Genomic DNA, 17,954 nt, shown 5'->3' with positions numbered 1-17,954 from the left:
AAAACGATGAAGTCAAATGATACATCTCATAAACAATCTATAAACCTTCATAAGACTGAAATCTCTAATCACAGAAAACAGATAATATATCTGATCTGACAGACTACATTCACCATCTTCTTGATTTTTCTTTTTTTTCCTTTTTTTCTTTTTTTCAGAGACAAATGAGAGAAGCCAATAATATATGCATCGGAAATGCCAGAGAAGAGACACACGAAAGAAGAGGGAAAGGCATGGACAATTACATCTGCACCGACAGCCACATAAATACCAATAGCCACGAATATACTGACAACCACATCAACTTCACCAACAGCCACAGCAACATGAAGAGTCACCGACAGCCACCCAAGGCGATCAAGGCAAGAAAACGGAAGCTAATGAATCGAAACAAGAAGAGATAAATATTGCATTGAGGATCTCTATCGCAGCTATATCTTCAACAAAAGACACATTTAAGGATGACAAGCCTTATGGGATATGAGGCCTTTTTCTAGGGACAATAGGGGGTGACAATTAAAAATATAGGAAATTTCAATTATTTATTTGACAAGGCATTCACCATGTTCATTACATAACCACTTGACATAACATTAGATATGAACTGGGAATTCAAATGAGTCAAAAAACAAATTAACAAAATTTCATTATTTTCATTTGAAATTCCAATGTCAATAAAGTGCATATACAACAAAATACCAAAAGGATACAACTACAAAATGATAGTGTCAAAAATCTTAAAACAATATGTTCCATACTTCAATGCACATTTCTCAATTGGGTATTTGATTTGTAAATGATGTTCAATTCTCAATTCAATATGCAAGTTATATTCTAGTGTATATTTTCTTGATCTATGCATTATCTATTTATATGATAAATCTGACTATCTTCTTTTGTATGGCAGGTCAGAGGAGCATTTATTGATTTCGAAGTCCTTCTCACAAATGCCAATTGATATGTATATGCAAGCTGGGTACGATCAAGCAATGCCTTGACCGGTCATGTCTTTTAGACATGACTGATCAAGACATTACTTGATCATGCCCCTTGGCTTATCGCAGTAATTACAAACGGTACATGTTTAACAAACCGATACCAATTGGTGTATGCTTAACTTAACAGCCCGATACCAATCGGTGCGTATTTACCTTGCCACCCGATATCAATCGGTGCATACTTAACCCAATATCAATCGGTGCAAGCTTACATTGCCACCCGATACCAATCGGTGTTTAGTTAATCTGATAATCATGATTGTTCACTGTTAAATTTAACCGATATAAATCGGAATACATTGGTTAGCCCGATTTAATAATCGGTGAACACAAATAATATAACCGATATTAATCGGGATTCTATGCTATAGGATGATTATCGATAGTTAAGCATTTGATCGAACTAAGTAGATTCATCATATACAAATGAAGAATGGTTATCAAATGAAGGCTTAATAGCTTGAAGTTTTTCATCATAATTTATCGATAGGATAAATGATTGAATGAGAGACTTCATTTATCTCTCATTCAATCATTTATCTCTCATTCAATCATTTATCTTACCGAAGCTATCATGCATTAACACTCCCTCTTAGCTAGGTAAGATAAATGAAAAACAATATATCAAGCATCACAATTCAAATGATGGTTAGTATTCTTTACACAATCTGACTCTCTAGAAAATCATATCATCTAATCACATGATATGAAGTATCACCTAAACACGTGATACAAATGTCCATCATGTCAATCTTGTAATGACAGGATATCACCTAAGCATGTGATATCAGTATTGCCTAAACATGCAATACTTAAGGATAATCATATGAGAAGGATTAAATTCTCATCTTATCCAAGTTGTGGTATGTGCACCAACATCTTATACAAAAGTTTTACCACAACATAATCATGGCACATCCATGACACACCAGAGACCCAACATGATAACTGGTCTAGACATCATAAGATCGTCACCTTATAATGTCTACATACAAGTGTTCATTATCTTGAGAGATCGTCACCTCTTTAGATGTGAACCCAGGGGATAAAATCCAAAAATGTCCTATCATGACAAAGAAGTTTACACATTAAACATCTTATTGATATGCAAATACAGATTACAAAGCAAATTACCTTTCTATCATACCTAAACCTTTTCTGAAGTGATCAACCTTCACTCTGGAAAGAGGTTTGGTCAGAATATCTGCAGTTTGATCTCCTATACAAACATATTCTAATTGGATCACATTCCTGTCTACCATATCTCGCACATAGTAGTATGGAATCTCAATATGCTTGCATCTGTCATGGAACACTGGATTTACTGAGAGTTTTATGCAGCTTTGATTGTCACAGTGTATAACAGTGGGTTTCATAAGCTCACCAAACAACCCCACAAGCAACTTCTGTCATAACCCCTCTTTGGACATTGGATTATTGTGATTAAATAAATACGATAATTAAAACATTTATTAATTAACATTTAATAATATGGGAAAATCGTCTCATTTATGAGACTTCACGATTTTCCTCTAAAGTGAGAGGGTTGTCATAACCCCACATCTGGTGACGTGTGATGTCCCCGTATTGTCAAATAATAATAATAATTTATATCTGAATGGGCTTATGCACCAATTATTTAATTATGAGTTATTTGTTAATTCAAATTAAAGATTTGAATGAACCTCTTAATAGTAAACTGATTATTATATTATCAATTTTATTAAATAACATCTTCATATTTAACTTAAAAGAGCATGCCTTGCATCTTTATGTGTGCCTTATGACTGGTGTCTTTAGTGTGTTCACTCGATGAATGCCTTTCTTATATATACTTTGTACCTTATGTGTATTTGTGTATTGCTTCAAGCCTCACATTTCTTATGTACATACTTCATGCCTCAATGTATTTTCATATTATGTGAATGTTCCATGCCTTATGTATATTACTTCATAACTTACATGTGTGCTACTTCATACATCATGCTTCATGCACATGTCTGATGTATATTCAAGTGCATTTCTTCATGCTTACATGTCTGTCGTGTATTTATTGCTTCATGCCTGACATGTATACTTCATGCCTTACATGCATTTATATGTCTACATGTTTATTTCATGCCTTGGATGTATTCTTGTAGATGATTCACTTATATTTATGACTCATACGTGTGTTTATGTATATATTTCATGCTTTGTATGCCCTATAACTTAAGTGAATTTATATGCATTCACGTATATACTTCCTGACTTAAGTGAATTCCTATGTGAACTCCATGCTACTTAAGAAAAGTCAAGTGTATACTCCATACTTTATGTACTACATGTATTTCACGTGTATGTTGCAAACCTTGATTGTAGTTACGTATATTACACATAAGCTTCACGCCTGGTGTATATTCATGTGTATCCCCCATGTTTTACGTAGATGCTTCTTACCTCATATGTTTTGGATTTAGACCTTATGTGTAATCGTATGGATGACTCATGTCTTATGTGTTCATGTGTATGCTCGATGTATTGGGTTTGTGCATAGAGTTTTTACTGTGTGTTTTTCACATACATGTTTTGCACCTCCATGTGGCGTGTGCGCTTCATATTTTATGTGTATTATTAAATGCATCACTTATGTCTATGCTTCAAGATTTCCATGTATTCTTCAAGCCTTGCATGTATTTACCAAACTTCATGTGTATTACTTCATATCCTATGTAGATGTTTCATGTCATTATATATACATATGTATACGGTTCAATTTGAGAAATTGTCGATTGCTTGAGGACAAGCAATTTCAGGAAGGGCGGTCTGTCATGTCCCCTCCATGATCCTTATATATATAAAAAAACCTTAAATGAAATAATTATTATTAATTAATATAATATAATATTTATTAATAAAAAATTAATTGCAATTATTAAATACTTATTTATTTATTAATATTATTATTTAATTAATATTCATTAATGAAAATATTCTGAAATTATACAAATAAATCAAATGTTATTGTAGACATCTTCCAAATAAAATCAGTGGCATAGGATTGATATAAAAATCTTATTGCAGAAAATTGTCTTATTCAAGCGATCCATAAAAAAAGTAACCAAGGTCGTCAGACAACCCTCCATAATTGCTGACATGAGTATCAAGCAGGAAGTCGCAAGTATTAATCGCCACCAAAGAAATATATTAAATGATGTTAACTAATCACCGATTAGATATCCACTAAGGGAGGCGATTACCATGGATGGTTAAATATTCAAATGGTACGATAATGAACAGATGCAACCATTCGACTTATATTCCTTCGAGACATATTAAAGAGATATTGATACCTTTCCAATAGGGGGGGGTGGGGAAAAATGGAACACAAGAGTAATGGCTGTAGGCACATAATCGATTGCATAAGGAATGTAGAATAAACAATCTAATACAATCATATAGGTAATAAAAAATATTTATGTATAATCTGCAACCACCAATCATATCAGATCCGAACCATTATTGAGCTATAGGCAGTAACATCCTTCTCTTGGTGGTAGGCATCGAAAGCTATTTAATATGTATGCCTAATATATGAAGCCCGATAATGTCTTTATACAAAACTTAAACAATAATATTGGCATAGACGGAAATATGTAATATAGCAGTACATAATTTCATGACAGTGGCAGACCAGATCTGACATGTGTCAGATCTGTCTGCCATTACCAGCCACTATAATATTAATAACCAATAATGTTTGAAGCAGTGGTAGTATTAATAATCTATATAATAGATTATTAGCAAATACATAAATAATTGATAATAGAATTTAATTCATTTATTTATTTGTTTGATTATTTATTTCTTTATTTATATATATATAATGTTTTAAACAGACAAATAACACATTAGATTGTAAATCAAAAGAGCTCATAAGATAATAAATAGTAAGAAGAAAATGTTTGTAAATAAATCCTCACTACTGCTGTTAGTATTCAAGAAGTGAGGAATTGAGTTTTTTCAAAGAGGGGTGGCCTAAATCCCATTAATAAGATGAGTCCCAAAGATACGGTAGGGATCGGCGACCCATAAACCTTGAAGGCAAGGTCCTAAGATCGGTAAGGACTTGGATTTGTAAACTTATTATGGATGCATGATAGATGAACAATTTACCTATTAATAAACTAATTGATTGAACAATGCAATATCAACCATTTGATTCTTGTGAGGATAGATTTGTGTCCTAACCAATTTAGTTGAAGCCATACGTATATGGAAATATATTAATTATGGTCAAGACAAGACTAAACCTAGTAGGAGACATTACAACTTCCTAAACCATATTGCTTCTTGGGCAGCCATAGAAGCTGCAATGTATTCAGCCTTGATGGAGCTTTGAGCTACAGAAGACTGCTTCCTGCTGATCCAAGATATCATAACTGAACCTAGACTGAAGCAACACCCTGAAGTGCTTTTTCTGTCAGTCACACTTCCAGCCCAATCTAAATCTGTAAATCCATGTAGGTCTATATCAACTTTCTCATATTTGAGACCAAGGTTCAGGGTACCTTGTAGGTATCTCATAATGTGTTTTACTGCAACCAAGTGTATCTCCTTAGGTTCACACATAAATTGACTTAGAGGATTAATTGCATAACAGATATCTGGCCTTGTATTTACCAGGTACATCAGGGACCCAATCATCTGTCTGTATTGAGTAGGGTCGGTGGGTTGTGACTCTGCCGCTGCTTCTTTAAGTTTATGTAAATTGATTTCCATAGGAGAGGTCATAGGCCTACAGTTTAGCATTCTGAATATCTTCAAAATGTCCAAGGTATACTTTCCTTGGTTTAGTATAATGTTGTCAGAATTCTGCCATACTTCCAATCCTAGGAAGTAATGAAGGAGCCCCAAGTCCTTCATATCAAATTCTTTGGATAGATCTTTCTTGCATTGATCTATAAGGTGATCATTTCCTGTGATTAATAAGTCATCAACATATAAAATCAATATTAGCATATCGCCTTTATTTCTTTTGAAGTAGAGATTAGGATCTGCATCATTCTTAGTGAAGCCTAGTCCTGAGAGATAGGTGTCAATTCTTTCATACTAGGCCCTGGGAGCCTATTTAAGTCCATAGAGAGCTTTCTTGAGTCTACACACATGAGACTCTGCATCATGAATTTCAAACCCTTCAGGTTGCTCTAGGTAGACTTCTTCTGAGATCTCACCATTTAGAAATGTTGTCTTAACATCCATCTGGTGTACCTTCCACCCCTTTGCTACTGCAATGGCTAGTACAGCTCTTACTGATGTATACCTGGCAACAGGTGCAAATGTTTCTTCATAATCTATTCCTCCCCTTTGTGAAAACCCTCTAGCTACAAATCTGGCCTTGTATTTCTCAATACTGCCATCTGCAGCATGTTTGATCTTAAAAAGCCATTTAGATGAAACAAAAGATTTCTTAGTTGGCCTAGGAACAATCTCCCAAACATCATTTTTCATAATGGACTAATATTCTTCAGACATGGCATCCTTCCATACTTGATGTTCAAGTGCATCTGATACATTGTTTGGTTCGGCTTTAGAGAGATCATTCATAAGCGCAACATTGCTAGTGAATTTATTAGGCCTTTTTCTTTCCCTGAAGGTTCCTGAAGGAGCAACAAACTTTTGAGCTTCTGCTACAGTCTTGGTGGCCCATAGTGGTCTTTTCTTGAGGTTTTCTCTAGGTGGACTTTGAGTTTCACCTATAGTTTCCTCAGGATTCTCCCTCTGAAGCTCAGGAGTAGGATCTTCATCTATGCTAGGGGTAGGGATATAGACTTCAGGCTCTAGTGAGCTTTGGGCTCTTTTGAAGGCTAAGTCTTCTTCAAAGATCACATCCCTACTTAGTTCAATATTCTTTTGACCAGGTATATAGATCTTGTAGGCCTTGGAGGTTACACTATATCCTACAAGGATTCCCCTTTTTCCAGAAGGCTCTAATTTTAATCTTTTCTCCCTGGGTACATGAATATAGACAGGGCATCCGAATATCCTAAGGTGGCTGATATCTGGTTTTGATTTAGTAAAGACTTCCTCTGGGGTCTTATCTTCAAGATGGGAGTGAGGACATTTGTTTTGAATATATACAGCAGTGCTAGTTGCTTCTGCCCAAAGATTGACATTTAGATTCTGATCAAGAATCATAGCTTTGGTAGCTTCAACGATTGTCCTATTTTTCCTCTCAGCTACCCCATTTTGTTGAGGATTATAAGGTATTGTTAACTCCCTCTTAATCCCTGAATTTTTACAAAAATCTTTAAATAATTCTGATGTGTATTCCCCCCCATTATCAGTTCCTAGGGTTTTAATTTTATTTCCTGAGTAGTTCTCTATTAGTGATTTGAATTCTTTAAACCTATTGTGGATCTCTTCTGATTCTTTACATTTCAGAAAGTAGATCCAAGTTTTCCTAGAGTAGTCATCAACAAATATTACATAGTACAAAAATCCCCCTAAAGAAGGTACAGACATAGGTCCACATACATCAGAATGAACTAACTCTAAAATTTTACTTGTTTTCCTAGTACTATTTTGAAAAGCACCCTTAGTATTTTTACCTAGGGCACATCCTTTGCATGCCCCTGAATGATATTGCTTTAACTTAGGTAGGCCTGTGACAAGGTCTCCCATTGATGATAAAGCTATAAAATCCAAGTGGCCTAGTCTTCTATGCCATACTTCATTAGCATCTGTAGTTTCATGGATTAGGACTAAATTGGGCTCTGTGCATAGCTCATACAAGTAGCCTTGTCTTTGACCAATAGTTTTAGCTTTCTTGATGGATGAATTCTTTGGCCAAACCAATACTCTGTTGTCCATGAAGGTCACTCTGTAACCATTGTCCTCCAGTGCTGATATTGAGACTAGGTTTCTCTTGATGCCTGGGACATATAGTACTCCTTTAAGTTGTAATGATACACCTGATTTTAGTTTGATGGTGCAGGTTCCAACTCCTCTGACTAGATGTGTGGAGTCATCTCCAATAGTTACTTCCTCATCATTCTTCTCTTTCATGGAGTCTAGCACTTCTCTGAATCCTGTAATGTGTCTGGATGAGCCACTGTCGATCACCCAGGAGTTAACTTTGTTTGATGCTTGGTTTGTGAGTGCTAAATAGAGTACATACTTCTCGGGGTCTTCTTCCCTTTTAGATTTTCCTGCTTTGGCAAATGTGGCTTGTTGTTTGGCTCTTTCTGAACATTTGGCAACATAGTGCCCAAATTTGTCACATCTGTAACATTGAATCTGTGAAAGGTCCTTCTTGAAGGTGTTCTTGCCATGACGACCTTTTCTCTTTCTAAATTGTTTCTGCTTGCTTTTCTTGTTTGAGTTTGTATTTAGAACTTGGAGATCTTCATCTATATTCTTTCGCTTGATCCCTTTATTATTTTACCTTGATTCCTCTTGGAGACAGTCAGCCTTTAGCCTATCGAATTTTGGAAATTCATCCCTCGCACTGATGCCTTGGACGAATGTTTCCCATATGCTAGGCAACCCATCTAGAGCAATGAGTGTTAATTCTTTGCTTTGGATCTCATATCCAAGAGTTGTCAGTTCATCCCTTAGGGCTGATATTTGCATGAAGTAGGCATTGACTGATTCTCCTTTGATCATGGCTATGTGATTTATTTCTCTTTTTAAAGCCAAGGTTCTACTAGCATTAGATATCTCAAATGCATCTTCAAGTGCTTTGAACATGTTGTAGGTTGTTTCATGTTTCCTTATGATGGGCATAATATTATTTCTCACCCCATCAACTATGATTTTGATGGCCTTTTCATTTCCCTCTCTCCAAGTTGTTTTGTTAGGTTCAGTCTCAGATTCTGCAGTTTCAGTTTTTACAAATGATTCGACTTTATTTTCTTTTAGAATCATCTGAATTCTGAACTTCCATGCTGAGAAGTCATCACCTCCTCCGAGTCTATCTTTAAATCTGATAGCGCTAGCCATTAGAAGAATTGTGATGTTGAATATATAGTTGTTTTGAATTTTCCACAAAATTGAACAGCCTCAGGTTCGATTTAACTATAGCTCTGAGACTATGTAAATGATGTTCAATTCTCAATTCAATATGCAAGTTATATTCTAGTGTATATTTTCTTGATCTATGTATTATCTATTTATATGATAAATCTGACTATCTTCTTTTGTATGACAGGTGAGAAGAGCATTTATTGATTTTGATGTCCTTCTCACAAATGCCAATTGATATGTATATGCAAGCTCGGTAGTATCAAGCAATGCCTTGACCGGTCTTTAGACATGACCGAGCAAGACATTACTTGATCGTGCCCCTTGGCTTATCGCAGTAATTACAAACGGTGCATGTTTAACAAACCAATACCAATCGGTGTATGCTTAACTTAACAGCCCGATACCAATCGGTGTATGCTTAACTTAACAACCCGATACCAATCGGTGCGTATTTACCTTGCCACCCGATATCAATTGGCGCATACTTAACCCGATATCAATCGGTGCAAGCTTACATTGCCAACCGATACCAATCGGTGTTTAGTTAATCCGATAATCATGATTGTTCACTGTTAAATTTAACTGATATAAATCGGAATACATTGGTTAGCCCGATTTAATAATCGGTGAACACAAATAATATAACCGATATTAATCAGGATTCTATGCTATAGGATGATTATCAATAGTTAAGCATTTGATCGAACTAAGTAGATTGATCATATACAAATGAAGAATGGTTATCAAATGAAAGCTTAATAGCTTGAAGTTTTTCATCATAATTTATAGATAGGATAAATGATTGAATGAGAGACTTCATTTATCTCTCATTCAATCATTTATCTTACCGAAGCTATCATGCATTAACATGATTAAATTAGCGGTCATGCCTTTCTATCTCTTTGAATGACTTTTAAATTTCATTTCAAGTAATATTTTTTTATGCTTAGCCAACTAACAAGTCATAGTCTTACTATACTTTGGTAATGCAATATCTTTGACATTGAAATCCTTGCAGTACTCTATTACCAATGAGTTGTAGCATGGCAATTCAGGTTGCTTCAAATCTATACAAGGCCACTTTAACCACACACAAGCTTCACCTGTATATGAATGAACTGAAAATATGGTATACAATATACAGAGGGAAACATTATAACTGTGTTTATGGACGTTTTTTTGACAAGTAGAATTTTTAGGTTTCAACTTTCAGCCATGGTAAGATCATATTCACAGTGATTGTTAGTAGTATCATAGCAAAGGCATGAATAACAATTTAAGCTAGGTGGTGGTGTATGGACATAGTTTTAACAAAGGTAGACAACATTTCATGGTTCCAATCTTTAATAAAGTAGTTGAATTATGCTATGCCGTATAGTCTTTCTAAATTGATCACAAATTCATTTCAGAACATTTGACTTACAAAATAAAGAATCCACAGCTTTGTAATCAAGATGATCCATATTAATTTGCATTCAAATCTTATAAGAGAATTAGATATAGAGTTGTGCCATCTAGTTGTGAAAGAGTAATGAATCCATTTGCTTTTTAAGGGTTCACAAAATTTATTCCATGATTCTAGCAAAGCTTTTTTGGGGGGAAGAATGAATCAATAGGTGCAGACAACAGTCAAGGAATATATTTATTAACAATTATGCTTATTTATAGAAAAGAAAAATAAATGCAGAACAATCTTTGAGCTTGTATTAAAAACTGTGATTGTCATCTAGAGATAGTTAGTTGTCCCTAGGGTGGGCAAGGGACATTCATTATTGACATCCTTAGTCATCCCTATATGACTGAGTGTCATTTCCAAACATACAAGGGATATCAAGGATGGCTCAAGGACATTTATAACGCATACCCATGTCTCCACAACATGATGAGGACAGGACAGATGGAAAATCCCTAGGGATGTGTCCCTATGTATCCCTGGTTTTTTTGTGTATTGTACCTTTTTAGACATTTAAACTATCCAATTGTTAGTTAACATATGCTCTCTCATGGTTTTCCAAATATTTTCAATCACCCAATTATCAAAAGTGTAAGGCCCAACTGTTTGCCACATACGGGTAAACGATTAAATGCAGAAAGTAAATGCACAGTACATAATGGAAATATATTAAAGAACCAGTCTCTGTATTAATTCAACAGTCCATGTACATCAGTGCTTATAACATCACACCCAGATACGACTATCATGATGATACTAAGAAGGAAAGGTATGCAATATATAATACCCGAAGGGGTGCGACCAACCGTCGCATCCAACTACCCTTCGGGACAACTAACTGACTGTCGTAACCCATTATTACCAACGACAACATAACATAATGATTATTCCCAGCAACATCATCCCCCCCAAGAAAAGAAGTCGTCTCCGGACGACTTAATACAAAATAGAGATGATGTTCATACATTAAATAGACTCAAGGTATGGAACTACAGGAACTGCCGACGCCAGTTGAGCCCGGAACTCATACACCTGCTGCGTCCTCGCCTGAAAACCCTTTTCTACTACCATCCGATGCTCAAGTGCGGATTTCACCATTATTGCTTCTGCAAGGAGGTCATTTTATTTTTTATTTTTTATTTTTTTCCTTGACATCACAATCCTCCTGTGCCTAAACCAAACTTGTCTACAAAACACGCTTTTCAGCCTCCACCAACTGCTACTCAAATGATACTGTCTCCCTAGCCAATTTGTCATCGATAGCCACCCATGTTGCCCTCTCGACATCCAACTCCTGGGTACACTGAGCTAAGTCTCACACTACTACTACCTCCAACTTGGTGGTCAGCTCCTCCTGAGCCCTCTGTGCATCCACCAAGGCAACCTCACGTCCAGCGAAGACATACTCCAAGTTCCTCAAAGCGTACCATTCATGCCTGGAAGTGGCCACAACCTTCTGGCACAAAGGCTAGGAGACGCCTCAAATCCTCCATCACACTCCCCAAAGGCTGATAACTGAACTAAATAACTCCCCGGTGTCGTACGACTTCGCAGGCCTGCAATGTCTTCCCTCAAACTCTATTTGTTCGCAACCTCCAAATCCGTCTCCCTCTACGACTTATGGCTTCCCCGCCAATGCTTAGCTTCAGGCTTCTTTCTCACAATACGGAACAACCCCAACACTTACCGTGACTTCTCTGATGTCTTCACCCAACTCAAAAGTGTATTGTAGCTCAAAAATAAACTGGGGGTCTGGGGGCAATGCCCCCAACGGGGTCGAGGGGCAGCGCTCCTCGCGGGGTCTGGGGGCACAAGACGGGGTCGAGGGGTAGCGCCCCCGCCGCCAACACCAATTTACAACCTTCAAAACCACACGGAAGTCTATGGCACACATCATTTCTATCGGCGTTTTGTTTTTTTTAAGATGCCAAAAACCTTCTCCACTCTAAATTTTTCAACATCTTGGCTCCAAACTCCATCGAATGATTTTTCAATCTAGTCGTCGTTTTTTTTTTCACGTGCCATCACCACCATTTATCCCTGTCGTGCTGTGGTATTTTTCCTTTCACCCTCTTTTTAACCGCCGCCGCCGTGCTCCTTCAGGCCTACAGACTGCAATGTCCCGAGCCCGTACAGAGGTTATCTGTCGTACGATGGAGTAGTCTGTCGTACGATGGAGTAGTCTGTCGTACGGTGGAGTGAACTTATACGGTGGCTGAGCCGTACGACGACTGGTGTCACCCGAAGCTTGGTGTCGTACGGTGATTGGTCTCCCGTACAGTGACTGGGAAGGTCGTACGGTGGATGAATACCAGCCGAGTTCCACCCTCAAAGGCCAGTGACCTCCGTCGACGGTGGTGCACCGGACGGTGTCCCACCGCACGGGCCCCACCACACAGTGGTGCACCGTACAGTGTCCCACCACACGGTGGTCTCCCGTGGTGGTCCCACCACCACTTGCAAAAAATATATATTTATTCATTTTTATTTTTTTCAATTTTTTTTTTTTTCTTTCTTTCTTTTTTCAATTTATTTTCCTAATCTAATTGTCCAGAAAGTCTTCGGCTCGAGTCCCGTGTCTCTGGGATCACCCTTCATCCTTCTCGGTTTGCCTCACCCGAGAGTCTCCTGCTTATTCCCAGCAACACCAACCACTTTGCAACCATAATCACACTCATTGTATCTAGTTCCCATAATAGTGACACTCATTTTGGACACAAAGTGTTCATAGTAGTTTTTGATAGTTGGTTATATATTACATCGATTTGTTATGCTTTATGGATGAGCTATATCTTTATGTTAACAAAAATTGTGCTGAGATAATTAATTGCAATTAACAGATCATGCTTACAATCTCCTTATTTGATTATAATGATGATGATGATTTCTCATTTTATGATGAGACATAGTAGAGACTACGTATTGTGTTAGAGAGAAATTGTAGAATGTATGCATTTGTGTTTACGATAAATGTATGCTTTGTGTTTGTTATTGAGTGATGATGTGCTATGTCTTTGCTTCAACTACCTACCTTCCTCAAATGCATTTGATAGGTGAAATGAAAGCACTCTTGGCAACCATCAAGTCCTTTAAATAGTTTGTGTATCGTCAAGAAATGAGTATGATCTAGTCAGATCCACTTTAATCCTTGGCTGACCATCTTTGGTCTTCTTCTATAATAATTTCATGTGTGAATAAAGGTAAATTTTACTCCTTTATGTGGTTTGTATTGTCATTCTATTATTCATTCATGTATTTATTTTATCAGATAGAGTAGTAAACATACGCCAAAGTTTTCCATGTCAATTTTCACACCAACACTAACAACATAAAAGACACATAAAATCAAAGTCAATCTCATCAGGTTAAGCTCCATACAAATCTTAGTTACCAAAGCAATTTCAGTCTTGTTAAATTTCATTTCAGTATTAATCAATTTCCATTTATCACACATTAAGTCTATACTTAGTGCATTGTCTGCTGAATTGGAGCTTTAGTTCTGATTGCAGGAAACCAATATTGTTATAGAAGGGAAGCAAACATTGTACTGATGCCTAGAAAGAACAATTAGAGTGTATAAATAGAGACTATGGAACTATACATTCATTGACATACAGAAGATAACATCAAGGATCCATGCAAACACAAGAAGATAGACCTGTATCTGAAAAATGAACTCTGGGAATGCTCCGTACAATCATCATGAGTAGAGTAAAAATGGAAAATGAATGTATGCAGATCAGGATTCAACTCTTCTGGCAAGGGCAGAAAATATGATCAGAAAAGTTCAACATTTGAAAACTGGACATAAAGGAGAAAGGGAGGAATGTCAAAAAGTTCCACAACTAAAAGCAGGATACAAACGAATATAAGGGATGATATGTCAAGGTGTTCTCTCTCACCTACTTAGAAGAAAAAGAAGAAATTATTTTAACGTCCACGAGGCTAAAAATAGCCTATGGGACAGACCGCCTCACAAACAAACTTCTGCATTTCAGCCCTTTTCCTATGCAACGTGCTGAGCACCCCCAACTTCTCCACAGACTCCTCACTGAATAAATTATCCCAAGAGCTGGCTGCAAAGGTATTTACATAACTGTCTCTGCTGTCCTTAAAGGCATCACACTCTAAGATTAAGTGTTTTCTGTTTCCACTTTTCCGGAGGTGCAAAAAATACACACTCTTTCTTCCCAAGCTTCTTTTGGTCTTTTCCAATGCCCGGTTTCACAATGGAGTTGGAGAGAGTTAGTTCTTAACTGAGCGATAAAAATTTTGGCTCTCCAAGGGATATTGGCCCCTATGTATGCTGTTTGATGATGATTCCAAGTGGGATTAAACTCTTCAATATAATACTTTTTCTTTCTCCCTAGTTCTTAATTCCAAGTACACAGGATCTTCCTGTGAAGAATTGTGAGCCCTTCTTTCTACAGGTGTAACCAAGGCCAACTTTATACAGGTGTGACGCCCAATGTTTAATGTCATGACTTGCATTAGTTTTATGCAGGATGTCATGCCTTGCTGATTATTGTGAGGGAATCAATATTACTTGCTTAATCACATTAAGTCCAGCTAGGCTTGGAAACAACGCTACAAATTAAGCTCTCAAATGTTCCTCGTTGTATAAAATCAGACATTAGAAATCCAAGTGACTAGTAAAACATAAAAGTAAGTCTTGATATCTTTTTCCAGAGCAAAGGATTTTCCGGTTCTCCTTTCCTGTGGATTCTTTCTGGCTATTATTGAAGAAAATGCACCCCAGTCCTATAGATTGACTCAGGCCATTTGTGAACATTAACATAATTTCGATTCCAATTTATATCATATAACATTTCATTACGAATCAAAGTGTGTAGTAGCCAGGTAGATATACAAAAAAGAAATATGTCAAAACATAATATATTTGTAAAGAATAAAGAAAACAGAAACAGAAAGCTGTGAACAAAGAGAATAAATGATAGGTTACATGATACATCTATTAATCAATATATGCATATAGTAAGTCCTGACCCTATGCAGCAATAGGTTGTTTCCCTTCATTGAAGACTCTTGACTGCTAATGAGCCTTAATTAGGTATGGAAGAGAATAGCCAATAATGGATGCTAGAGCACGAACTCTCCTGATAGTCGAAAACATTGTTTGTGTTCCCTTTTCCAGTCACAAAAATCAAAGGCCTCCCAACCACAGGTAATAATTGAAACCCTTTAACAGCTCCGATAAGGCCGCACCATACTAGAAGCATATTTATTAATCAAGGAACGGATAGCGTAAATCCTGACCCTATGAAGCAGTAGGTTGTTTCCCTTCGTTGAAGACTCTTGATGACTAATGAGACTTAATTAGATACGGAAGAGAATAGCCAATTATGGATGCTAGAGCATGAACTCTCCTGATAGTCCAAAACATTTTCTGTGTTCCCTTTTCCAGTCACAAAAATCAAAGGCCTCCCGACAACTGCCTATAATCGAAACCCTTTAATAGCTCCAATAAGGCCGCACCACACTAGAATTAAAAAAGCATATTTATTAATCAAGGAACGGATAGAGTAAGTCCTGACCCTATGAAGCAATAGGTTGTTTCCCTTCCTTTAAGAGTCTTGATGACTAATGAGACAATTAGATATGGATGAGAAGAGCCAATAATGGATGCTCCAGCATGAACTCCCCTAATAGCCCAAAACATTGTCTATGTTCCCTTTTTCAGTCACAAAAATGAAAGGCCTCCCGATTACAGGCTATAATTGAAATCCTTTTCCAGCTCCGACAAGGTCGCACCACACTAGAATAAAAAAAAGCATATTGATTAATTCAATGGAATGTCTAATTAGAGCCCAAATTCAGCTCAAACAAGTCCAGGTGTTCTGACATAATTCTATTGAGGGGTAATTCAGAAGGGTGTGATCCAGGTTCAAATCCCACGCAACAATAAGATGTGTATGGACATGAAGCTAGCCTGATGTAATGATTATTGAGGTACATTTGAATGTAAATCATTTTTACAAAATTAATTATGGGATATATTTAAGCTTGGCCATGTCCACAAATTCGTGCGTCCCAAATTATTTAAGTCTCCCACCCTAATAAGGCAACCCATAACTTGAGCATGATCCCTGTTAAAGGCGGCCTCTACGAAGCTTAGAAATCATCAACTTGAACAATATTTCTCTTCAATTCATCATGGTATTTGTTTCTAAGACTTTAAAAAGTCATGCATTTGAAAAGGGCCAAAGTTTTATACCCAACCTGAAGCAATTATCCATCTCTATTTTAGAATTTCAGTGTGATTTCATGAATTTACACAAAAGCGTGGGAAAGAGATTTCTAACCATTTCCTGCACACCTTTCACAGCGAACAGGGTCGCCCTGTACATTGTAAATTATTCATATTACTCTTTACACACTCCATATCCAGAATTTCAGAAATGCTACTACTAGAAAAATCAAAAATCTAAAAACATATCAATAATCCACACTAAGCTGATTCTCAGCTAAGATTGGTACAAAAGCATAGTATTCCCATCTACATTTGGCTAAACAATGTTTCCAAAATATGGGAGTTGCTTACCTTCAAACCGAAGTACAGGGACAATAAAATTCCAGCCAAAACGCTCGAGGCTATTATAAATGTCTGCAAATTTGGTGGCTTGTATATGTCAACAAAAAATATATTTGAAGGATCAATAAATCTTGCTTGACACCTCAATTTTCTTCTTCTACAAGTGCGTGATAGAGGATTACATTTATACAGAGCTTGTTTGACAGAATTATTGGGAGGTACAGAGATGAATAGAGGATTTGATTGAGAATGTGGATGAAACCTGCAAGGAAAAGAGGATATCGCCATGTTATAATGAACTAAAAATCTATGCCTTCGGTTCAGCTAACACTCGGATATAAAATATGTTATTTTGTAATTAGCGTTTGAGAAAATAGAATTTATGTGAGTTCTAATTCGGCCTCTTTAAACAGCCAAAAAAAACAGTTCAATTTCGATTTAAATTTTTTTTAAATAAACAGATATTTTAGATACTTCTCTCTAAATGACTGCAAGAAATATAATTTGAAGGTATTATTCTTTTTATCAATGAGATGTTAATATTATATTTATTTTTTTCACTAAAAGCAGCAAAACAAGCTATTCTTATAAGCAAGCTCTCAGCACATAGCAGCACATTAACAGCCAGCTAAAATCAAAAACTAATCATAAGCAGCACATACAAAGAAAATATATCACTAGAATTTTTGTCTAACGAGCTATCTAAACTACTTAGAGTCTTGATAAAAGACCACCTAGAACCGTAAACATACACACACACATATATATATATACATACAGACACACATACACTCATATATATCAAGCTTAGTCTAAGCTAATACAATAAAATGTATAATGTAAATACAATTAATTTAGATCAAATCAATTATTGAGTTGAGATGATTTGAATATTGAGTTTAGTGAATGAAATGTGTGAAAATATAAATAGAAAATAAGTGTA

General features: G+C 36.3%; 1 protein-coding gene across 3 annotated transcripts in view; it reads right to left on the bottom strand.

Moving 5' to 3' along the window:
- Positions 1 to 17,385, bottom strand: part of LOC131052880 (protein BUNDLE SHEATH DEFECTIVE 2, chloroplastic) — a 167,578-nt gene extending 150,193 nt beyond the window's left edge. The window contains exons 1-2 of one of the 3 annotated variants that reach the window (XR_009107520.2): positions 17,021 to 17,381; positions 16,782 to 16,818 (exon numbers count right to left, since the gene is read on the bottom strand). Coding sequence is in view for 2 of the 3 variants with exons in the window: in XM_057987523.2 (XP_057843506.1) it covers positions 16,782 to 16,818; positions 17,021 to 17,299 (316 nt within the window). In the remaining variant the exon portion in view is untranslated. Of the gene's footprint in view, positions 1 to 16,781; positions 16,819 to 17,020 lie in introns of all 3 variants that reach the window. The other 2 variants (XM_057987523.2, XM_057987524.2) reach the window with 2 other exon arrangements.
- Positions 17,386 to 17,954: the final 569 nt, after the last annotated feature.

This window comes from Cryptomeria japonica, chromosome 6, assembly GCF_030272615.1.
Source record: "Cryptomeria japonica chromosome 6, Sugi_1.0, whole genome shotgun sequence".
Taxonomy (NCBI): Eukaryota; Viridiplantae; Streptophyta; class Pinopsida; order Cupressales; family Cupressaceae; genus Cryptomeria; species Cryptomeria japonica.
Note: the sequence above shows the minus strand (reverse complement) of the source record. Positions and strands in the feature narration are given on the sequence as shown.